The sequence below is a fragment of the Hoplias malabaricus genome, chromosome 2 (genome assembly GCF_029633855.1).
Source record: "Hoplias malabaricus isolate fHopMal1 chromosome 2, fHopMal1.hap1, whole genome shotgun sequence".
Lineage (NCBI taxonomy): Eukaryota > Metazoa > Chordata > Actinopteri > Characiformes > Erythrinidae > Hoplias > Hoplias malabaricus.
Window position 1 is genome coordinate 308640 of NC_089801.1, and position 25267 is coordinate 333906.

General features: G+C 41.2%; 1 protein-coding gene across 1 annotated transcript in view; it reads right to left on the reverse strand.

Annotated features, from left to right (window-relative positions):
* Positions 1-1484: 1484 nt before the first annotated feature.
* jag1b (jagged canonical Notch ligand 1b) overlaps positions 1485-25267 on the reverse strand; it is a 45045-nt gene continuing 21262 nt past the window's right edge. Inside the window, exons 6-26 of the mRNA XM_066651243.1 lie at positions 22044-22174; positions 19777-19896; positions 18922-19035; positions 18500-18613; positions 18264-18377; positions 16369-16415; positions 15849-16022; positions 15115-15265; positions 13989-14153; positions 13217-13330; positions 12996-13109; positions 12625-12738; positions 12358-12474; positions 11113-11140; positions 10553-10638; positions 9872-9985; positions 9471-9583; positions 8966-9202; positions 7654-7785; positions 7292-7433; positions 1485-4918 (exon numbers count right to left, since the gene is read on the reverse strand). Of these exons, the coding sequence (XP_066507340.1) occupies positions 4464-4918; positions 7292-7433; positions 7654-7785; positions 8966-9202; positions 9471-9583; positions 9872-9985; positions 10553-10638; positions 11113-11140; positions 12358-12474; positions 12625-12738; positions 12996-13109; positions 13217-13330; positions 13989-14153; positions 15115-15265; positions 15849-16022; positions 16369-16415; positions 18264-18377; positions 18500-18613; positions 18922-19035; positions 19777-19896; positions 22044-22174 (2896 nt within the window). The 3' untranslated portion in view covers positions 1485-4463. The remainder of the gene's footprint in view (positions 4919-7291; positions 7434-7653; positions 7786-8965; positions 9203-9470; positions 9584-9871; positions 9986-10552; positions 10639-11112; positions 11141-12357; positions 12475-12624; positions 12739-12995; positions 13110-13216; positions 13331-13988; positions 14154-15114; positions 15266-15848; positions 16023-16368; positions 16416-18263; positions 18378-18499; positions 18614-18921; positions 19036-19776; positions 19897-22043; positions 22175-25267) is intronic.

Below are 25267 nucleotides of genomic sequence, written 5' to 3' on the forward strand. Positions count from 1 at the left end.
TATTATTTCAACTCTAAATTGTTGTACAATGACAAATTATTATTTTGTGTCATGAGAGTGATGGCTTTTCACAGAACTCAGGTCTTAAAACATTTTATAATCTGCTGTATGACCCAGTAGAGGGAAAGTTGTTTTAGGAAAAACATCGTAAGCCCTGGGCTAAGGGCGTCAACCGGAAGACAAATTTACCAGCTAGAGAATAGAGAGAAGATTTGAGTGCTCCCAACAAGACATTTCAACAAACTGATGAGACTGGTCTTGCATAGACTCATAAAATCATTAAGCTTAAGCATTATTCAGATGCCTTGCAGCAGTTTCTATACTCACGTGACCATGCTTTTTTTAAATGACTTGATCCTCCTTCAGACTAAAATTGAATACTTTTTCCATTCACAGGCTCAGTACTTTGTTCAGTGTTATATTTACACTTGATCCATTCTTAATCTCATACTGCTCTTCTTGTGCTATTGTTTTGCTTTGATGTAATGCAGAGGAGAATGACTTGCCCATTAGGGTCCTGATTCCCCTCTAGGTTTTTTTCCTAATCCTCTGAGGGAGTCTTGGCTTGCCCCTGTCACATCATCTGCGCTCACTTTAGGATAAAACACTTGTTGTAAAAATAATTTTGTGTATCATTACAGCCTCTCCCTCCTTGCGCCCAGTGATTGCAGGTAGGCTCCGGACTCACTGCGGCCCTGAATTGGATAAGTGGTTACAGACAGTGAATGAATGAATGAATGAATTTGTATTTATTTATTCATTTTTATTTCTTCACTAATGTTTTTATGGAGCATTGTATTTTAAAGGGGACATATTCTCAACCCTTTTTCCACAAGCTAACATAACTCTGTGGTGTTAATGCCATGTGTGTGAGCTGCTGTGACTTCTGTCACTCCAATATGAGTCCACCGAAGTGAAATGAGGAGCAGGATGTCTGGGATTTAGTCCCCCCCCCCACCCCCCACCCCCCCAAAAAAAAAAAAAGTCTCTTCCTTCTCCTTTCTTGCTTTCTGTTTTTACTCAGTACTCTTCTCTGTGCTCGTTGTCTCCCGTTCTACATTTAATCTCGTCTTCATGTTCTCACATAATTGTGGGTCGAGCGCTGTGGTTGGAGAGGTTCAAATGAGGATGCAGTAGTATTCTGAAATTTCCACACAGAAGTTATGCAAAATCAGAACAGCTCATTTACCCTAGAAGCTGACTGGGTGGTCTTGTTTCAGTTTGTGGATTGGCTCCAGATTTTCAAAAAAAATAATGTTTAAATGTACTGAACATGTGATATTTTTCATAATGTCACCTTTATTTTTTTTAAAACCTGCTTTAAAAGTATTTAGCATACTTTATTTACTAATATTTATATTCAGAGTTAAAATATACTTGAAATACTCTTGAGTGGTTTGTGTAGTTAAAATCCAGTAGAGTCCATTCCGATAATGAAACACACATTTGGAGAGCGGCTAGATTACTAGATTTAATCGGTTTCGACGTGTAGTTCCAAGTGCAGCATTTATGTTTCTTCTGTGGCACAGAAAATAGAATATCCATTTGAGATTTTTTCATACAAAATATTTAATAAATATGGCTTAAAAAAATCCATGAATAAACTTGGAGGGGAAAAAAAATTGGAATTATAGAAAAATGTACATCGATAAGAAATTGACTTCTAAGGGATCTTTGTGATGGGTTGTTGTTGCCTGCATATTTCTTCTTGTGGGGCAATAATTGGAGTCAATTGAGCATCATTTTATGTGAAAGGCTTCAGTCAAACATCTAAAAGCAAAGGCTGGAACTGTGTATACACTTGTATTTTTAACACTTGCATCATTTTAAAACTAATCCATTTCAAGTGTAGTCAGCGGTTCTAGTCCAGACAGGCTCTCTCAGGTACTCAGGGCACACCAAGTGGTCTCAAAAGTATAAACTCCCAACAAAGGAATAGAACAAATGTAGGTCATTTGGAGGACCCTGAGGACTGGTTTGAGAGCAACTGATTTAGGGAACCAAAGGTGGTTCCTCTATGGCAGGAGTCACCAATCTTATCCACAAAGGGCTGGTGTGGCTGCAGTTTTCATTCCAAACAAACAGGAGCACACCCTGTATAACTGATTAGAGAAGGTGACTAGTTGATTTAAACAAGTAAAATCAGGTGTGCACTGCTTAGCGCACTGACCCTTTGTGGATAAGATAAAGCCCAAAGGACTCACCTTTACTTTTAAGACTGCAAGAACGGGGACTGGGTTTGACCCACTGGGTACTCACTGATCATCCTACTGATCAAGTTATAATGTGAGTTATGCAATATAAATAATAAGTAAATGACTGCATATGAGCAATGATTTGAGGATTTTCGCATTTCAGTGGGAAAAATTTGGTTTCCCTTGTAGTTTTTTGGCAACTAATAAACCAAAAAAACTGCTGTTTTCCTTCCATCATTCCCTCAGCTACTATAAGTAAGTCCTGGCAAAATAGATACTACAAGTGATGTCTGAAATAATAATATCTGACAATGAACAGGAAAAACAAACCGTTTCAGGCACACGCATGCCCATCCTTGTCTTTAAAAATAGACTGCCCTTTTTCTCTTCAAAACTGTGGCATCTATAAAACAGAGTTGTGTTGAAAATAAGGAAGCCATAATCTTACAAGGCTATCAAAACGTTCAAAAGAAGACAGTACATATAAATAAAAGGAATGATATTTTAAGGCTCTTGATTATTAAGTTAATAAAACAAAAATATACACAGTGATTAATTAAAAACAAATGTACATATCTACACATTCCTAAATACACAATTCTTCATATTGGCAGCAGCTGTGAACAGACCCTCACCTGGGGCCAGACTGTGCCAATTTTTGAACCCTCTGCCTTATAATCTAGTGCTGCTTATGTGTAGTCATTGCCCACAGTGGCATCTGTTGTTGCTAATGTAATCCAGTCAGGTAGCAGATCTCAAACTGATATTAAGCCAAACCCTTTTAAACTGCTTTTTTTGGTTTGTAATTATGTATAGCACAATTAGCTGATAGCTTTATAACTAAGAATTCTAATTCTGTAGCTTCTTAAGAGACTTAAACCACGTTAAGCCGTTGTTTAGGCTCATGCTAAATGTCAGACAAATCCTCTCTTAAAAATATGTAAGGACATTTATTGATATGTTATGGGTCTTATTATAAAAAAAAAAATACAAAAAAAACCAAATTTTTGAGTCTATCAAGTTTTCTGAGGTTTAACACATTATTTAAGGGCAATAATGTTTGCTGCTTCATTAGTTAGGAGCTATTAAGCATTGACAACAAGAAAGAATTAGCCCATTTCACCACTTTTTGGATTTTACTTTTCCAAACTAAAAGAAGATGGCGGTTCATATAACATTAAAATTTTCAAATTACATGCTTGTGACAGGTTCCCATTGTACCACAAACCACAGTGTGCTTGTCGAGAGTAAAGGTCTCGTGTTGCATTTCTGAAAATTGATTTGGCTACATTTGGTTTCCTGAATGCAGGAAGCAATACTGTAGCAATATCTTTACCCCACAATTAACAATAATTGAAATGATAAATGTGCTACTGGGAATGAATATCTAACAGACGAGCCATTCATTGGTCATGTTTCAGGTTTTTATACAGTTTAATATACTGCCCCCCTGGAGTGCCTGCACACTAACTTGAGGAACAGTACATTTCTCAGTGATAAAACTATCAGAGGTTGTGCTATGCATAATTACACAAAACGGCAACACCTCATTTCAAAAGGTCTAGGGGCGAAAAGAGTGAATCTAAGGCAGATATCAATTACATTCTGAACATTCTGGACCCAGGCAGGACCAACACATCCTGCACCGTGAAAAGAAATCTAATAAATAATTTTTTACTTTTTTTTTTGCTTGTCTTTTTGTCCTTAGTCATGTTACAATAACAGAGCTGCTGCAAGGAAGAACAGCAAAGGCACTTTCAGTACACAATAATTGTAAAATCTAACCGGAGCGCTCCAACAAGGGGGGGGGGAGGGGACACGCTAGAGCAGTGATATTGTCATCGTAATAACAATCATAATAATATTTATAATAACAATAATAATAATTATAAAAAAAAACACTTAAGACTATTTGAAAATTGTACAATAACTCAGATACTCAAACGTATCCACAAAAAATAGACATTGGAAATGTATGTGGTGCTGGTAGTGTTGTCATTTTCGTGAAGTGGAAATGCACTCGCAGACTAGTCTTTGTATGGACATGGAATACAGCACTTTGGTTTGTCCAAACAACCACAACAACCGTCAGTTGCCAGTGTAAGCCAGCGTGTCAAAACTTAAATTAATACAAAGACTCTGCAAATAATAACCTTAGGGTCAAAAGTGACACAACAGTTTTACTTGCATCAGCCTCCTCCAGCCTCTGAATGTTCAGTACATGGTTAAAGGAGGAGGTGTTTGGTCACACGGCAACACAGTTGCCTGCTATACGATGTACTCCATCCTGTTTAAACTGTGCACTGTCTCCAGGTCTCTGTTGTCCTGTTTGTTAGTCCAGTTGGACGTTTTGTTGGGTGTTCGCTCCTCATTGTCCACTAGCGTGTACGCTGGTTGCTTTGTGAATCGTGCTTTCTGCACATGCTTCTCCATCTCCTCCTCCTCTCCCTCTGTATTGTGTGTCCTAATTTTAGCAATGATCGAGTTCTTCCCCTCGTAGTCTTTTATGGCCACGCTGTGGGCCGCGTGCTTTTCGATCGGGTTCTTGATCTGGTTGAGCTGCTCCCGCACGTTGTTGGTGGTGTTGTCCTCAGTGGCCAAAGCTGCTGTGTTTCCATGGGCGTTCTGTTTCCGCCGCCGACGGATGCACCAGAGAAACAACGTTGCCAGAGCAAAGATCCAGAGGAGGATAAAGATAGAGCTGAGAAGAGGAACCAGATAATCTAAAAGAAAGCAAACAAGGGTTAATTAAGAAATCTTAAAAAGTTCTAATTAGTTCTTTGCTGAAATCTTCATTCATTATCCGTAAACGCTTATCCAGTTCAGGGTCGTGATGGGTACAGAGCCACCCCGGAAGGCGGGAACACACCCTGGACGGGAAGCCAGTCCATCGCAGGGCAACACACATACACACCTATGGACAATTTAGAGTCGCCAGTCCACCTACACTGTAAAAAATTGCTGTCAATTTACAGCAAATCAGCTACAGTATTTTATTGTAAATCACAGTATTTACAGTAAATTATTGTATTACTCAATTACAGTAATATGCTGTAAATTTGAAATACTGTAAAAATACGGTAAATGGCTGGGAAATCTGCTGCAAGTATTTTACTGTAAAATGTACAAGAATTTTTTTACAGTGTACTAACGTGTTTTTTTGGACCATGGGAGGAAACCGGAGCACCCGGAGCACACCTACGGTCACTTTTGAGTCACCAATCCACCTACCAACGTGTGTTTTTGGACTGTGGGAGGAAACCGGAGCACCCAGAGGAAACCCACGCAGATACTGAGAGAACACAGCAAACTCCTCACAGACTGTCACCCGGAGCAGGGCCTGAACCCACACCCCAGGACCTTGGAGCTGTGTGAGAGTGACACTACCTGAACTATGTGATGCTCTATGCTATAATCTACAGTTCTTTTAAACTGATGCTATCATGGTATTACTCCAAAGAAGCTCTTCCATAATCACATTCAAACAGCCAATCAAAAGTCTGACATCATTGTAAAATCTAGGAAATGTTACATGTGTCCCGAATGATGAAAGGCACTGCATATAAGCATTGAGTTTTTCACACAGGCTTGTTGCTTTTGGACAATTGGTTTTCTTCAGTAAAAATAAATTGACATTTTGTTTGAAAATATGAAGTGACATAGGCATGACATTTGTCTCATCACTGATGCAATTTAAATGCAGTATTATTGTTTTTAAGTTGAAGGCCTAGTTGAAGGTTAAAATCTCCCACATGTTAAGACACTGAAAAATGTCATTGTAGCTCCTGCTGTTGGACAATTACACTCCAAAGTGTAGGGTGTCAGTTTAACAGAAACCAAAACATTCGCAGTTGGTGAACAGATAACACTAACAGTTAATATGTCTACGTCTGTTTTCATAAACAAATACAAAACTTTGCATAATTTTCCCAGTGACAGCTGGGTATCGCAGACTCCAATTAGTATCAATATGTCCACCCTGCATGGCACACTGGCCAGAATCACTCACAATTTCGCAAAAGAACATGCCATGTGGCACAAGCTGAAGCAGTGTAGGGCTCTGAATTTTGATGAATGACGTGCATAAAGAGGCATCTGATGTGAAATTGATGCTGTGTCCAGCTGGCAAACTTTGAGGTTTCATGGAATATATGACCTAAGACTCCAGCTTGGAAACAACGTTAAGCCTTTATTTAATGGTGTACACAGAATTGACTTAATAGAGATGTGACTGTTTTTTTATTTTTTTTTTTAGGTCCAAATGGTACAACATAGGGCAATAGAACTGTGAAGTTAATACACTCTACTGCACATTTAATAAAGGACTATGCAATTCCCTACCTCAAGGAATCTTTAGAACTTCTCTTTTTCCACTGGCTCTTTATTTAAGTTGTGGCATATCTGTAGATCCAGACTCTCACTGGGCCGAGTTATAACAGTATAAGATATCAGTGTTATATAGTAACTGCAGACAAATAACATTGTTGTTGTAAAATGGCGACCAATACCTTTTGAATATTGTTAACGTATAATTAAAAAATTCAAGTCGACCTTTCAGTTGACCGTTGAGCAGTAATTATAAACAGCCAGATGCTTGTCTCTGCAAAGCTTAAATGATCACCCATTGATGTATTGTTTGTATGTTTAACAGTGGGCAGCACGGTGGTGCAGCAGGTGGTGTCACAGTCACAAAGCTCCAGGGACCTGGAGGTTGTGGGTTCGATTCCCGCTCCAGGTGACTGTCTGTGAGGAGTGTGGTGTGTTCTCTCTGTGTCTGTGTGGGTTTCCTCCGGGTGACTGTCTGTGAGGAGTTGGTGTGTTCTCCCCATGTCCGCGTGGGTTTCCTCTGGGTGCTCCGGTTTCCTCCCACAGTCCAAAAACACACGTTGATAGGTGGATTGGTGACTCAAAAGTGACCGTAGGTGTGAGTGACTGTGTGTGTCTGTGTTGCCCTGTGAAGGACTAGCGCCCCCTCCAGGGTGTATTCCCGCCTTGTGCCCAATGATTCCAGGTAGGCTCTGGACCCACCGTGACCCTGAATTGGATAAGCGGTTACAGATAATGGATGGATGGATGGATGTTTTACCAGTTCATACCTGTTTTGGGGTTTTGTTGCAAACGCACTCCAGTGACAGCTTTGATGATGGAGCTGTTGCCAGCACGCTTGCTCACCAGGTCAATAATTCTATTTGTAATCTCTTTAATGGGACTCCTGTCTGACTGGGGCTCTTCCGTTGACTATAGACAAGGATATGAAAAATAGAAAAAGACTCTTATGTAATATTTGGATTTGCATTAGCCTTCGGTAACAAAATCAATACATCACAAAAATAAATTAAATAAATACATTTTAATGTGTGGAGTTTTACAGAGGACACCTTTGAGCATGTCAACAGACCCCATCCTTTGTAAGCTACCATTTAAACTCACACCAATAAAACATAAGTTGTGTACTCACTATGCTGACGTGAATCTCATTGCTGGCAGAGGAGGATGGATCACAGCTGATGGAAACAGAGTACTCTGAAGAGAGGTTCTTCACTATGTACACTTGCCTCAGTTCATTACACACATCTTCTATACTCAGACCCTGCAAAGACAAAACTATTAGGACAAAGCTGGAATAATTATTGAAAGCAAAGCCCTCAGAGCACTACACAGAAGAAAGATTTTGTGAATGCTGTCTGAAATCGTATGGAAGAGAATATAAGAGAATAATGAATATAGAACCGGATTTCTTAGACTGAGTGTTCTAATAAAATTCAGTCTTGTTTTCTGTCACACTCATTCTTTGTAAGAACGCACAGTCCTTCAGTCTTAAAGCATGGTAGTCCTGTCTTTGTTGCCACTGGACAGTAGGTAAGGTATATTTCAGTTCAAATACAGATACTGTGTCCTGTCTGAATGGCCAAATTCTTGTTTGAGCCTGTCAGTACCCTTTGCATCGGAGCAGTGGTTGATGACTTGTCAAAAAGGGCTTTCCTAAAACTTGAAATAATATTTGTTTTTTATAAGAGTAGTATCTGTTTTGTTAATATTTGCCAAAACCCGAAACCTGAATCTGAATGATTTTGGCCCAAATCCTATCATATGTAGTGTACATATTGACGTTCAACAGTTCGGCCTTTAAGCTCTATTCTAGTTATTCTAGTTTCATGCATGGCCATTCTGTTATCTAATTTGAAAGGGATGTGACTGATTTGAATACAGTATTCACAGTTTCCCTGAAATGATCCACTGTGGAAAGCACATACTGAAATGTAATAGCCTAATGGTACCTCTCAGTGTTATATGATAGCAATAGCAACAGTGTATAATATTAGCAGGTTAGGTGGGTACAATACAGTGGGGTTGAGAAGGAGCTCTAATTTCAGCCAGTTACTGAACAACCATAACTGCCAGAAGCTGTTTCAGACCCACAGCCGATTTAAAACGATGGTTCTGTTTGGGAATTACTCAAATTACAGCGTCCTCTAGGGTTTGGATTAGACTAACAGATTATAGGGGCATTAAAGGCAATACAACCACAAATTGATAATGGATTAAAATCACAGATTTCATTGGAAATCTCCCCAAGGTAAAACAAACCCTCCCCTTAAAGGCATTCTAATACTAAAATTATAGGGTTTACAGATTCTAGTTAATGATAAAAGCCCCTCGTCTGCCAGACAATGCAGAGGCTGTTTCTGTGGCAAAAATATCATGCAATTACCACGTTCAACAAGAAAACAAAGAACGAGAAATGTCTCTTCTTTGCAAGGGTGACTCACTCGAGGCAGGGTCTCTTTACTGAAGGTTAACGTGATGTTGGCACAGATGTCATCCTGGTAAGGCAAGCTGTGGTGGCATTTTGAGTTTGGTAGAGGTGGTGCAGAGGGCCAGCATTCTCCCAGGCCATGGCACGGCTTCACAAAACAATGCTCCTCTTTGATGGGGAGACAAGACTGGCTCAGCTGGCATCCACTACGGCTTGTACCAGTTCGACAAGACAGTGGTCCACACCACATCTGAGGAAAAGCAAAAACCAGGCCCATTATTACCTCCAGATAGAGATAACATTTAAATTAGATTAGCGTTCATTAATTCTACTGTAGAGTAGAACAGGTAAATCTGTGATTACTAGCACTTTAAGTGTGCAGTTAAGTGTAAAAAGGCCTGCCATTCGCGAAGAACTACATTTGTGGCATATTGTACAGTTCTGACAGTTTGCCCCTGGTTACTGTTGCTAACCTAAAACTAGACAATGAATATTTAGGGATTGAGTTTCACACATACCTTAGTGCAGTGGACCTTTCCATTGTGACACTGACATGTGTTGCAGTCTTCTTCCCATTTAGCGCCATCAGCAGTAACTTGACCTCCTTCAGAAACGCAGGGCCTACCTGTGGCTGAGTGGCAGAAAGACGAATTTAGGTCAGTTAACCTTTTAATGAGCACTTGAAGCAGACCCAGGCCTCCTTTTGGATTAAGCTTTTTACTTTGTCCTCCCTGCTGCAAGGTGCTTGGGAGGCATCTGAGCAAATGCCCTTGTATTTAGCATATTGACAATTAGCTGGCAACTCCTGGCCTAGGGCTTTTCTCTTTCCTGGCTAAAGAGTGTCCAGTTACTGTGGATTATGTGGTAACAGAGGAGAGAGTTCTGTGTGGGTGTGTGTGTAAGGTGATACCGCACTCACTTTCTTGACAATGAGGCCCAGTCCGCCCCTGAGGACAAAGGCAGCGGTAGCCGTTGATCTCATCCACACATGTAGCACCGTAAGCGCAGGGCGAGGACTGGCACTCATTAATATCTGGAAGGAAGTACAGCCATCACAAACACTTGCTTTAGTTTGTTTCCAGTTTACTGCCCTTCTTCCAAATATAAACACAAAACTGGGGGTAATTAGATGGTAAGGATGGTGCATGGGGGGCATTTTACAAAGCAAAGTCTGAAGTGAGCAACCAGTCCAATTTTAAAAGCTTTGATCTAACACATAGCCATGTTCGGCTGATAGTAATTTCATTAGTGCTGACTATATTTACGGATAGGCCTGCATCAAACAACAAAGCCTGAGGTATGTCGCGTAATAAGGAGCCAAGTGGCCAGATGAAAGCTTTTAAAGGGGACAAAATGAACTCTAATCAGTGCTGAGCACCGAGGCTGAATGGCTTTTGGATGCTGTAAGCCTTTCCCCTCTAGGAGCTATGAACCCAGAATGGAAGGAGAGCACTGACTGTGTTTGGCACTCTGCCAGAATGGCTGGGTAATTTGCTGGCTAGACCGTGCATTTATATCCCAACCCTGACTATTAATGAACTGATCCAGGGCCAGGATTGGCCGAAGCCAGAAGAACACATCTCATAAGGCTTGAACTCACTTATGCGACAGTCGGGGCCTGCGAAGCCGGGGGCGCACTCACACCGGTACCAGTTGTCTCCGTCCACACAAGTCCCACTGTTGTAGCTAAAGAGAAAAAGGAAAAAGATGTAAAAACCACACTAGCAAACACCCCACCCCCATCCGCTCATACTTTATAATTCAGGGGGATGTTTAAACAAAGCTTTTACCAATACAGGCTTGAGTCTTTCTAATGTTGAATTTGATACCTTACAGTGGAATTCCCCCCTCAAGAAGCAATGCCCAAAGTGCAATGAGCTATTTTTCTTTCGCCCCCCCCCCCCCCCCCACACACACACACACACACCCGCCAACCCTTATGCTGTACTGAACTCAAACGATCTGAGTCAGTCGAAGTGGAAAATGGAGCAGGGTGCGCGATAGACAGCGGGGCTGAGCGCACCTTTGGAATGACAGCAAGAAAAGGGCGTGACTATTTCCCAGCACATTGCCTGCAGAGTGTGAGAAAGTTCTGCACAGCTGTACAGGCTTGTTTACAGGCACAAGCTGTGTGCACAAAAGTGATTTGCCTGGACTTACCATGGGTGTGGGCTGCAGTCGTTGGTATCTGAAAGAGAAAATGAGCAAATGAATAGATTTTTGTGTTTGTTAGTGTAAAGGAGTTTGCAGCAAAGGAACGTGTCCTAGCTTGTCTCTGCGCATATGAGTTGTTTTTCACAAACCTCATTTGGTTTGTCAAATGGTTGGGCCCTAATCAATATACAGAGCACGGGACTGACTGATGTCTAAGGAAACCTGGCTGATGAAGGTTAGCCATTTATGAGGATTTACTGGTTTCATGATTATAAATTGACAATCAAACTCTTCAATCGCTGCGGTGCAGGCTGAGCAGGTACACCTGAGCAAAAAAACACTCAGCTTAAACCAGTAGAAAAATGTATACTGCATTCAGACCTCACCTTTTACCACAAGAACAACATTACGCTATGAAAAACCAGAACAGACTGAAAACAAAACAGAACTGCTACGTATGTGAAGTTCAACCCTCTCTGCAATATTTATATTAAAAGAGACTCTCCCTATTAGAGGTGTAGAGGAAGACAAGAAGGGAATGTGCAGAGAAGAAGAAGCACAGGGGGTGGGCTGGGGGGAGGGAGCGGGGTGGACATCTGTCTCCACTTTCCTTATTTAATGTTGTTGTTTTTTTTTTTCATGGCTGGAGGCATACAATGTTAAGCCAGACTGAGAAAACTCTAGGAGGGCACAGAAGAACAGTGGAAAGGAACAAGCGAGTAAGCCAAAGCCTACATTGTCCAAAAAATGATGCACTGGCAAAGGGAACACCTCATATTTATATAGTATATCTCATAATTATCATAATAAGATTGGTGTAAATAATATTATAAGACCCAGCAATATGTGAAATTCAGTACAATGAATTTGTGCCTCTGCATTTAACCCATCGTGGCAGAGGAAACACATACACACAGTAGTGCACTGGGGCGGTGAGGACTCTCACACCTTACTCAAGGGCAGTTCAGCCTTGGATGTTGAGGAAGGAGACAGTGCTGTTCCTTCGCTACCCCACCCCCATGTTACTGTTGAGGGAAGGGTACCGGTGATATTCCAGCCCCCTAACCCTTAGCCCATGGCAGCCCCACAAATGTTTAATCTATTACCCACACTGGGAGGTGAAATCGAGTCACCTCTGTGATAACCAGTATTCCTATTCTAACACACAGAACTTTTCTCTATCAGTTCTTTACGAAGCATGTCTCCACCAAAAATGCTGAACTCTTGATGCCTCAAGGGAGTTATACTTACTCTGGGAACAGGTGGCTCCCTCCCAGCCTTCTTTACATACGCAGGTGAAGGAATCTCCACTAACCACACAGGTGCCTCCGTTCTCACAAGGATTGGGCAGACAGCTGCTGTTTTTAGCTGTAGGGGACCACAGAGAAAGTTCTAGGTTCATGTACCATGCAGGGTCTGCATGTAGCGGAGAGTATGATGACAGAATGATAGTTGAGGGGTTGATATTTATTATAATTGACATGTGTACAAACCTATAAACCCGTCAACTGAACTCACCTATATTACAAGTCGCTCCCTCCCAGCCTGGCGAGCATTTGCATTTGAAGGTATCTCCCTCATCGTGGCAGGTACCTCCATTGTTACAGGTAGCTTCATCGCACTGGCTCTCACCTGGAAGGAGAAGGTCTTACTGTGTGTTGCACACTATGTCAAAAACAATTTAATACTCATTCAATATTTGCTAGGCAAGCGTTCCTGTTACATTCCACCTGAAAGTTTATTTATCAAAACAAATATTAAAAGATTCATGCTGTCTTTAGTTTTTTCATTGTTTCATTCTGATGTAGATTGGCATATTGTGACGTTAGTTAACAAGTGTGGTATTGTTACAGCCCTGTTCTTAATAGGGCTGGGTCGGAGAAACTTACGGGAGTGGCAGGTCTTTCCCTTCCAGCCATTTTGGCACTCGCAGTAAAAGTCATTCACCAGGTCTTGACATGTTCCCTTATTTAGACAGGGATTCAAGCCGCAGTCATCTATATCTGGTAGAAAAGAGGAATGGCTTGTTAGATATAAACATATGGCTTGTTAAATATACAGATATGTAAGAAACAGACCAAAGAAACATTGCTGCAAAGAAAAAACATACTGGTTTCGCAGTGGGCTCCTTCCCATCCATCAGCGCAAATGCACTGATACGTGTTCACTTTATCGATGCATGTCCCACCATTTCGGCATGGGCTGCTCTCACAATCGTTTATATCTAAAAAAGGAAGAGTAGACACCAATAGTTAGGTTTCCTTTAAAATGATAAAGGAGAAACCAATGGAAATAACATTCCAGTTGTGCAAAGGTTTACATGTGTTTTATATGATATCCAGGTATAAAATTGCTTTATCAAATTCAGATATGGACGTACTACCTGTACTGCAAATTATATCTGAAGCAAAAGTGGCCCACATGTGGTCATTTGCTCGTTTGCCCAAACATCCCTGGCCCACGTCTGGCAAAGATATAGCTGTACTGGCCCTTTGGGAAACTGGATATGATCCAAATTGACCCTGAAAATTACTTCTAATTTTGTGTTTATGTGACCCTCATTTGGCAAGTGGGAGTGGTCCGCTCAAGGGCTGTCATTCCATGTGGCAAGTGAGCCAGGAAAATGGTGGATGTGGGCTAGACCAGCGTCAGAAACATTTTGTTAAGATCTATTGTTGCAACAACTGGAACAGTCAATCCACAAATATTATTATTACTGCTGATCCTGTCTACTAACATGATATATATTTGTAAAATGTGGCTGTTTAATTCAGTGAAATGCAAACCGAGTAGAGTAGAATGGATCAATATCCAAAGATGGGCCAAAGTATATATGTCTGAAAGTGATGCAGCTCTGTGTGAAAACAACAGTAAAATCTTACTTTCATGGCAGTAAGTGCCTCTGAATCCCTCCTGACACTCGCAGGTGAACTGGCCTGCAGCTTGGCTCCTGCAGCGCCCATGAGGCCCACATACATTAGAAGAGATGTAACGCATTCCCTCGGGTGTGCTGTTGGACGCAACGGCTACAGTGCAGCTGTCAATCACTGATAAACAGGGAAAAGAGATTCAAATATACCCATAGAAACTGTGCTCTACTTTTGAGATCTTCTGAGTTAAATGAAAATCCACCATTTTATGAATTTTTCTGCATCATGACATTAATTTTTGAAACCGATCATAATGTTAATAGTTAAACACCGTGACAAAGCAAAACCGCAGCCAAACAAAACTTAATTTTTACACTGGTAATAGATGGTACGTTTCTCTACAGCGCACCATGTACAACATTCTGATTAGCATTCTAATATACATGTCTGCTGTATTTCCAGCACACTGTAGGGCTTCTGCTGTAAGTGTTTTCTATTATACTTCTGTTTTCTAAACATACAGAAATCCATCCACATTATGTTCTGTAGTTGACTGAATAATATGGAAACAGCAGATGGGGATTAGCTGTTCTCTTTTGAAATCAGAGGCAAAGATGTGTGTAGCCTCCTGAGATGTTTTTCTACTTCATTCTAATCACACTCCTCTTCTGCTCACATAGACAAAGACCTGGATCTTATGGCTGTATAATAATCATCAGTCATTCTCCTCCTGTGAGTAGACTGAGTGGCATGATGGGCTTATCTAGCTGTGGTTGGTCTGCCTCACACAGCCATGAAACCACCTGCACCGCGACCAAAATACATCCCACCGAGGGATTAGACATTAGACGAAAGAACACACACAGAGCTGAAAAGACATTGCCAGACCTTCAGGAAGATCTTGGAACATATGTACAGTAAGAGTGTGTGTGTGTGTGTGTGTGTGTGTGTGTGGAGGTGTTTCTGTAAAATAGTTCATTCTGGCAGTTTCACTTATGAAACCAAATATGACGCCTCCACCATCCCCTCAGGAAGCAGTTTGGAAAATGGCATGCAACAAACAGATCACCTTACAGCATGTTTATGAGGGTAGGAGGAGGTGTGTTTGAAGATCATCCGGGTGAACAGAAAGCCTCACCTTGGCACAGAGTGGTGCGGCAATGGTCCTTGAGGTGAGAGCAGTTTTTTCCCTCGTAGTCGTCCGGGCATTTGCACAAGTAGTCAGATGCCAGGTTGAAGCAAAGCGCGCCATTCTGACACGGGTTGGGCCGGCAGTAATCAATATCGAGCTAAACCAGAGAGGAGAGGAAAAAGAGGAAGAGGGGCTAAATGATGAGGAGAAAGCGATTTCCAGACATTCTTGGTGACTTACAAAAACCAACTGCATCCTCCCTACTGGCTCTGCCAGGAAACAACACAGTGAAATGCAAAGGAGAATGAAAACAAGAAAGAGAAATATTTTAGAGAAACCGGCAGTGGCTGCTGTTCACTCAGAGCTTTGTGTATGTTTGGTGGATGTGGGATTTGTAAGACCTTTTGAAACAGCTACACTGTTAACAACAATCATTCCCAAATTATTCGAGGCTTGGAGGTATGGCACTTGGAAACAAACTTTAACTGGTATAACATGTTTAAACTGTGGAGATAAAGCAGGACAAAACGTTTCACAGGAGATGAGAAGCAGATCTTAGGCCTTGCCACATGTATATAGATATTTTTTCCTGTAAGTCCTGGCTTTCGGTTCACATGAAAATACCACTGGAACCAAAAGAGACATTATGTAAATTCTTTCCAGGGCGGAGATATTTCCAAAAGCTTGTACTTTTTCTGGATTTTGTGTAGACTTATCTTTTGGAGGGCCATTTCTCTTACCTGACAGAGCTGACCAGAGAAGCCAGCAGGGCACAGGCAATGAAAACCATTCACTTCGTCCTGACATCGACCTCCATTAAGGCAAGGACTGCTAGCACACTCATCAATGTCTTTCTCGCAGTGCTCGCCTGAAAATCCAGGCGGGCAAATGCAGTGATAGCCGTTGACTAAATCCTGAGAGAGGAGAGAAAAGTGATATTAATAGTGATTATTTTGTTAAATTTGAAATATTTCATATATTGGATATTTTCCAGAATTTGTAATACAACATATAAAAAAACCAAGTTGTGCAATGTGTCCAAATGCCTCAAACACTGACACCGACACAATGATGTTTACAGTAATCCAAGCTCGGTATCACTTCACAGCTCATACTTTCACACTAGAGAGCACCGCCAAGCTCTAATAACTGTAAAGAACACTTTGAGTAAATGCAGTTTGAGTAAATCATGTGGGCTCATAGTCCATGATTAGAGCTTGAAACACAGCTTGTATGTTTCAGCAAATGTGATACACTCACCCTGCAGGTTCCTCCGTTCAAGCACTGTCCCTGGCAGTCATTGATATCTGCAAAACAGAAGAGATATCTGTGAAGCTGCAAAGAATAACTGCTTAAAAGACCCAGCAGAACGGAGCAATGAATAAAAAACAGTGATAACATCAAACATATGATTTCTAGTAAAAAACAAACAAACATATTTTTGCCTTTAAATTTAAAGTGACATATCTCTCAGAATGTAGCAACAAACAACAACTGCCATACACTACGTCAACAATGATAGCTGGATGGATATATCCATCCATCCATCCATTATCTGTAACCGCTTATCCAATTTAGGGTCGCGGGGGGTCCAGAGCCTACCTGGAATCATCGGGCGCAAGGCGGGAATACACCCTGGAGGGGACGCCAGTCCTTCACAGGGCAACACAGAGACACACACACATTCACTCACACACTCACACCTACGGACACTTTCGAGTCGCCAATCCACCTGCAACGTGTGTTTTTGGACTGTGGGAGGAAACCGGAGCACCCGGAGGAAACCCACGCGGACACGGGGAGAACACACCAACTCCTCACAGACAGTCACCCGGAGCTGGAATCGAACCCACAACCTCCAGGCCCCTGGAGCTGTGTGACTGCGACACTACCTGCTGCGCCACCGTGCCGCCCTGGATGGATGTATATTATTTTTAAATAAAATATCTAATAATACCAAAATATCGTAATATAACCTCCCCTTTTCCTGATAGAGGAGTGTTTGTGGTCTACAATGACATAATTTAAGCAGTTTTTGATTAACTTACTAACTAGTTTGGAACAGTGAACATTAATATGTACTTTCAGTTCAGCTGTGTGTATTTTGACCAGTAGTGCATGTGCTTATATCATAAAGCAAATACATTTGTGATATCCGCTATGTTTATATTGGTAAAAGAGCCATCACTAAGCTGTCCTCAAGTTCAGTAAATCCAGAGCAGCCATTCTGATATCACTCCATTATGTGTATGGTGGCAGTATACTGCCAGATTACTGTACTATATATATATATATATATGTTATTAATGCTTCTTTCTTTTATTTATATCTTGCTGAATTCCCTCCCCAATAATAAGTCGTCTCCATTTTCACCTGTCGGTGGTTCCCTCCTATTACACATAGTGCCACCAGCCTTGGAAATGTATGAAGGAACATGTGCCAAGGCGCTTGCAGCCAGCCCACCCCTTCTTTCTGAACTGCCACTAATGCAACACCAGTGAGTGACACACATGGCCCAGATCTATCACATCGGCTGCTAGCTAAGCCCATGAGCAAAGAAACTGGGGACAGGAGGGGCCATCTTACCCACCCAGAGAGCAAGGCCAATTGTGCTTGAATGGCTGTGGCTATCACCGGGGGTCAAATCAGCCGTATTCTAATGCTTAGCCACTGCCCTGTTTCTTTCCTTTAAATTAATTGAGAAACATTAATTGAGGTAGTGTCGCAGTCACACAGCTCCAGGGGCCTGGAGGTTGTGGGTTCGATTGCCGCTCCGGGTGACTGTCTGTGAGGAGTGTGGTGTGTTCTCCCCGTGTCCGCGTGGGTTTCCTCCGGGTGCTCCGGTTTCCTCCCACAGTCCAAAAACACACGTTGGTAGGTGGATCGGCGATTCTAAAGTGTCCGTAGGTGTGAGTGTGTGAGTGAATGTGTGTGTGTGTCTGTGTTGCCCTGTGAAGGACTGGCGCCCCCTCCAGGGTGTATTCCCGCCTTGCGCCCAATGATTCCAGGTAGGCTCTGGACCCACCACGACCCTGAACTGGATAAGCGCTTACAGATAATGAATGAATGAATGAATAATTGAGAAACTCAAGCTCTGGTCGACTGACTGATCTGGCTGAAACTCAGGAGCAAGAAATCCAAGGTCATCAACTCACTTGTGTCACAGTTCTGACCAGTCCATCCTGGGAGACACTCGCAGAAATATCCACCAATCAGGTTACGGCAGGACTTTGCGTACACACAAGGCTTGTTGTCACATTCATTGGCGTCTTTGAAGAAAAATGCAATGGTAACGTTATGCTTGAAGAAACCTACACAACTCAAACACTGTGATATATTTTATCTTTCCAAAATATTTCCAAATCTTTCTTATTAGTTTGAACTTTCTCACCGATCAGACATGTCTTGCCGATCCACTGAGGAGGGCAGAGGCATTTAAATCCATTAACCGCATCCTGACAAGTGCCTCCATGGTTACACGGGTTTGGTGTGCAGTCATCTACATCTAGAAAGAAGAGAGAATGTTGGACAAACGAAGCATGCATGCCAAGTGGAGGGATTCAGTCCAGTTTTCCACTAGTAGTTTAAGGGTTAATAACAAGGTTAATGTTATGATTAGGTTTTCATCTGACACCCAGATTAGGATTAGGATTATGGCCAGGTATTAGGTGTCGAAACAGAGAACTGGGTTCCGTTCTCACTGCACTCTGTTACAGAGTTTACCCTGAAGCAAAGTGAAGTGTAATTATATGTACAAAATAAATTGTGATCATCAGTCACACAGTTGCAGAAATGCTCTGTAAATATTCTTACTGATATTGCAGGATGGGCCACTCCAGCCAGCCGCACATGAGCACTCATAACCCTGACCGGTCTCTGTGCAGCTTCCCCCATTTGCACATGGGTTAGAGAGGCAGGCACGTTCAGCTGTAAACACAGACACATGCACATCACTGACAGTCCAGCACTTATACAGCAGAATGTTTTCTGTTCTCCAGACAAATAAGCTTTTTTCAAGTGGGAAGTCATTGTCTACCACTGATTTAAGCTGGTGGATATGTGGTCCAGTTAACTACAATGCATTTCCTCAAAACAGACAGAAAGCCCTCTCATCATTACGTCCTGATAGTTTGTGACATTATCAAGCTGCACACCCAAGAGTAAGACAGAGGGTTAAATGTTTATGCGATATGTGCTTAATTTCTTGAAATATCCTTCCCCAGAATGTATTAATAAACAAACAAATTCACATACAGTGACAGAATATGGCTGTATGTGATTGAGTGATATTAATTGCGTGTATCTGAGGTCTGGAGTAAAGGATTCTGGCTTCCCATTTGGCAGACTTCATCACAGAACCCATCCTGCCACTTGACTGTCAAAACAGAGGAGACTGTTCCAACAGAGCAGACACCTAACACCTTCTGATCTCTCACTAGTGGGTGATAGCTAGCATTTGTTTAAATCAACAGGGAGTAAAGCACCCCATATATATGTAGGTCCAGTCAATACTGACTAATACCATCGAAGTTCCCTTTAAGGAAAACCGAAAATGTCAATTTCAGCTAATCTAGGGCGTTTTCAGAAACAGAACACCACAGCAATGTTCTGCACTGCTGGACCATTTCTGTAGAATTTCACTCCAAAGTCATAGATGCATGCACTCACCTCTTTCACAATTGGCACCAGAGTAGCCATCAGCACAGGAGCACTGGTACTTGTCAGGTCCTGTGTTGCTACATGTCCCTCCATTCAGACAGGGCTGGTGAGTACCACAGTAGTTCAAATCTGAGAAAATGAAAAATATATATACACTATTGGTACTGATTTACAATGCATTTCCTCCATTGTACCAATACAGCAAACCAAGTTCCAAAACAGCTGGGACAGTATGTTAAATGCTAATAAGAAAAGCAGTGATGATTTTATATTATTTACTTAGAAAAGTGCAAAAACACAGTAGTTAAAGGCTAAGCACCAGATATATGAATGTGTCAAACAAATAAATACAGTGGAATTTGAGTTCCTAACTTGTGATTATTTATAGTCAGAAAACATGTTATTTCTTACTAATTGAAGGAATAAGGTTTAACAGACCATTGTCCCCCCCCCCCCCAACGGTGTTGGGAAACTCTAATAGGCGTCTTGCCTGTGACGTAGATGGTGGACAACAACTCTAGAAGCTGCACTTAATTTAATGCAAAATGAGGAAAAGGTGTGTTGTTTTTGGCTGCAATCATTCAATGTACAGTGGGACATCTGTGCACAAATGACCCAAAGATCCCAAAATATCCAGAAAATGGACTAAATTTGTCCACTTTAAACGGCACTTTGGAAAGGACCATCCACTCACTCCGTTATCTGTAGCTCATTTCACTGGCGCTTTTCCAACAATATGGGCATGTAAGGACACCAACGAAAGGTGTTCAAGAGCCTCTGTAACATGGAGGTAAACAGGGTAAGGACACTCACTTCGCCTGTTTTAGTTGGTGTTAGTTACCGTTAGCTTGACTCGCTAAACTCGGTGCTCAGATTATACTCGGCTACGTAGCTGCATTACGGAGGTTTATAGTGTCGGATGAATTCGAGTTCGACTTCGATCACATTTACAAGAATAACGGTACCTCTACATTTGAGTTTAGCTTATTGCTAGGCTATTGTCATGAATAATGTTGGTTATTTAGCTAGCTAGATACTGTCATAACAGTCAGTCATAACGGTGTTTTACCACGGCGTTGTTCAGCTGTTGTCCACCAGTGACGTCACGGTCGGGTTTGAGAATTTCTGTAGCGAACTCAGGTTTTTCTGTCAATTTAATAAAATTGTCAGTTTTAAAGTAAATTAAGCTGCTATTTTCATTTTAATTCATACTTATATCTGTCAGTAACTACAATAATGTGGAATATTCATGGAGGTCCATTAAGTGGTGCTTAGCCTTTAATGTCTTTATTATGCCTTATTAACATGTGTTATTTCATCTTTGCTTCAGTAACACCATTAATGATCATTTGGAGACTGAAGTTGCTGATCCAGTTTCTGAAGCTGAATTCTTTTCCATTCTTTTGTTATAAAAGTCTTTAGTCGCACAAATGTACAGACACAGCTTTTGTTACCTGTTTTTCAATGTGAAACAACCCTGGTCAGTTAGATGTTCATTATGCGCTGACAAGTCCCTCTACCATGACAGACATTAGCCTGCACTTTGCATTACTAATGATCTGGAAGGTTTTTTTCTACTTTGGCCCGAGTCTCCACTCTGAACCAGGCCGTTTCAGATGAGCTCTAACCCTGCAGTCAGTAAATAATGTTTTTGAACATTATTGACAAATGGCTTCCTTCATGCATAGTAAGCATTAGTGGATGCCGTGCAAAAATGTGCTTATTGAGAGTAGTTAGTCAAAGTATTCCTGAGACCACGTAATGCTGATGTTTTTATTTTATCTTTACACGTACTATGGCATTTAGAGACCGAAATGATTAGAAGTCTTACAATCATTTAACGAGGAACATTATTTATAAACATTTAGATTATTCATGGCAAAGTGGCAAGCCTTGGTCCAATTTGTTTTATACTGATGTCTTTACATTGGACATTTCCTTCAGTAAATACATGTAACCTGTTCATCCTCCCACCTCAATGTACCACAGCATTGTTGGTGGCACTGCTGTGCTGAGAAAGATCTGAAACCAAAGCACAAACCCAAAATAAAGCTTGTAATGAATTAGGTTTTAGTTTTTAATTGCATTTTAAGGAAGTGTCTCAACTTTTCTGGAAATGGGTTTGTATTCCTAGGGTGTTCCAGTTCCATTACGGAGTAGAGGGGTGATATGTAGCAAAAGATGAGCTGCATTTGGAAATATTTACTGTAAACCTACTCAGTGAACCCGTATGGTTGGTCTACCACAAAAATCTGATTTAGGAGAAAAACAAGCACCTTTGTTACAGAGTTGTCCGCCCCAGTTGGTGTCACAAAGACACTGCCAAGGTTCCTCACATGTTCCATGTACACAGCCTGGGTGAGGAATGCACTTATCACAGTACACACCCTGCCAGCCGTACAGACACCTGCAAAGAAATCACACAAAACACAGTGAGACCTTCTCTCACATGCAGTGATTTCTATCCTTAACAGAAACTACACTGTTTTCACTACACAGTCTGAAGAGATGAAGGTGAATCTGACTTTCCTGTTTAAAAAAGAAAAGCAAAAGGAAAGCTCTCCTGAAGCATTTCTCACACCACTGAGTTATTTCAAGACGTTCATAGAAAGTTTACAGCTTCCCTTTTAGACATCAGGCTTAAAACACTGCCATGGTTAGTTGGTGAGAAACAAAAGGCTGTCAGCTTCTATTGGTCAACAAACTATTTAGCGCCAAACCATACAAAACAACAAACAGCAGCTTTTAAAACTCCTCTAGGCCCTTTAGCTGAGTTAATATTAGCCTGTGGCAAGACACGCTCTTTGAGTCTGAATGTGGTTTCCTGGCATGGGACTGATCAGACAGCTGGGATGATATGTGTGTGATTTTGTGTGTGTGTGAGAGAGAGAGCGGGATCAGAATGTTGAATAGTAGTAATGTCAGCTCACAGAAGCATGTCTACCCAAAGTCTTGCTCAATCACTGTAGGGCTAAAAACCCAACAGCCCTTATATCCAACCTGGCACTGATATTCTCCGTATAAATGTATGTAATTAGGTTATAATCAACATATCTAGCGTTTTTGGTTACGATATCACAACAATACAAGTATATCTTGTGTATATGAATCTTATAACCTAGAAGCAAGAAACAATACTGAAGAAATCTGTGGTAGGTGCACCCTCAGCACTTCCCTATGTATAAATATTAAAGCCTAGGGGCTTTTGTTGTCTACTTGGCTTTGAGGAATGTCACCACTGAGAACTGATAATCATCAGTAAGTAAAGCCCCCAAGGCTAATTTCCACCAATTTCCTCCCATTAGCTAGGTCTCCCTCTTCTTACAATGCTAAGAAGATTTAAGGATCAGGGCAAGTAATCAATGTGAAGTCAGCCACCATTTCTTTTTGAACCACTGTTTAAAAAAAACCATTCAGCTCAACACACTCAGAGAACGGCATATTCTCAATTCTACAACATCAGAAAACAGGTGGTGTGTTGGCTAGCATTTCTCCAGGTGATCAGGCAGAGAGGAAGGGTAGTGTGCGGATCGCGGTTGGTCCGCTGTGGCGACTCCGAATGAGAGCAGCCGAAAGATGAAGAAGAAGAAGTATTACAAATGTGTATGAATGTTAATAACGTGAATAGCATTATGTAGCAAATTTTTTTCAATGCTGAACTTTGAACGCACAGTTCTTGTGTGTTTTCTCAGACATAATTCATAAGTCTTTCTTTTTTACATATACAGACGATCAAAAACATTGCCAGCTCAGATATATCTGTGCATTAATCAAATAATTACTTTAAAAATATATATATCCGCATATTGTAAATATTTGCATATTTGAAAGAAAGCCCATTGAAACGTGCATGTTTCTGTTAAGTGTCTCCCAAATAGAGCAAGGGATGAGAAAGATGCTTGGACCATGTTGTACCACTGAGCACCAAATTAAAAGGCTTCTCCAAAAGCCACAGTGACAGTTTTCCAATGCTTCCCTCTTTAAGGCAGAGGCGACTGTAATTAAATAGGGCTTCTTTGAGCAATTAAAAAAAATACAGCTGTTTTATGGAGTGCTCTTATGAGATAGAGACTCTCTTGAGAACTCCGGCAGGAAAAAAGACTGCCCTCTGGGAAAAAAAGAAAACAATTAGCCTGGGGCAGCGACTCAGCTGTAAAAATAAACACGGTGGTTAAGTAAACCTCACTCTCTGATTAAAGAGGGTTATTCTTAAATGTGAGCATGGCTTTCTCCATGAGAAAAAAGTGCAAAGAAAAAAACACACACATAAAAACATATTTCCGGTCAACAGTTCACTCATTCTTCTTTTACCCTCCCCAAACTCTTGCAGAGTGGGAAGCGGACAGCTGGCATTGGAGCAGAAAGTGGCTGACATTTCCCATTCAAGACTGATTGCAGGCCACTGAATGGCCGAGCAAATCCATGTGAAATATTAAGCTCACAACAATCTTACCAAGTGCAGCCCACGGCTGTTGTGTTTTTATTGTGGTTACTGTTGCTGTTGTTTTATTATATTTTGGATGTATAAATGCAGAAACCTAATTTTAACATTGTATAAGTAATATGAGAATGATAAATGACCTTGAGTAAACATAGCAGTGTTTACATCAATAGGGCTGGGCAAGGCTGACCTAGAAAACATTCATACTGTGAAACTTCATTAGCCTGAGGCTGCTGACCAAGTGGGCATTCCACCATACAGCATTTCTCTTCAGCTGGATGACTTAAGCCCAAAGGTGGGGATTGTCTAATAGAAATGTACCTCAGCTCCTCTAATGGACAGGTTTGACTTTGGGCTTCAGTCGTCTGGCTAAACTTATGTCAAACAAACAGGCAATAATTCAAGCAGCCTGTGTCCTATACATTAAATATCCAAGCTAATAAGCTAATAGTCCTGTAAAATGCAGTGGTGGGTGGAATGTAGAGAGAAACACAGCATTGATTCCCTGCCCTGGTTACTACACTAATAAGTGGTCCTTGGGCAAAACCCCTGAAACTGCACTTGTCTAACTCTGTAACTACTAAGCATTCTGAATCTGACAACTGTGAAATGATGATTTTAGTGCTGTTGTCAAAGCGAAGAATGGGCTAATAGGCATGGCCATCTGCAGTGGAAGATGAGAAATTGCAGTACAATAGCTCAAAAATGATGCTAAAATCTTCATTCCACAGCTTTGTGTGATAATATGTCACAACTGCTAACTGCTGATTACTAATTATTTGAACATTTACTGAAATAAGGAAAACTCTTTAATAAGCCCCAAAGGCAGAGCCTGCTACAACCTGCAGAGAACACCCAGGTCGAGAGTTGCGTAAGATATACTTTGTTTATGAGCTTGCAATAACTCTCCTCTCCTTGACACACATGACTTACACATGACATTTCTTTATGACTGGGTCATTCTGTGATAAGTAAGTTTGGAGGTATGCATGTCAAACTATGATAGCTACTTTTTTGTTTGGCATGAAAAATAAAGCGATAGTTCATAAAATGATCGTA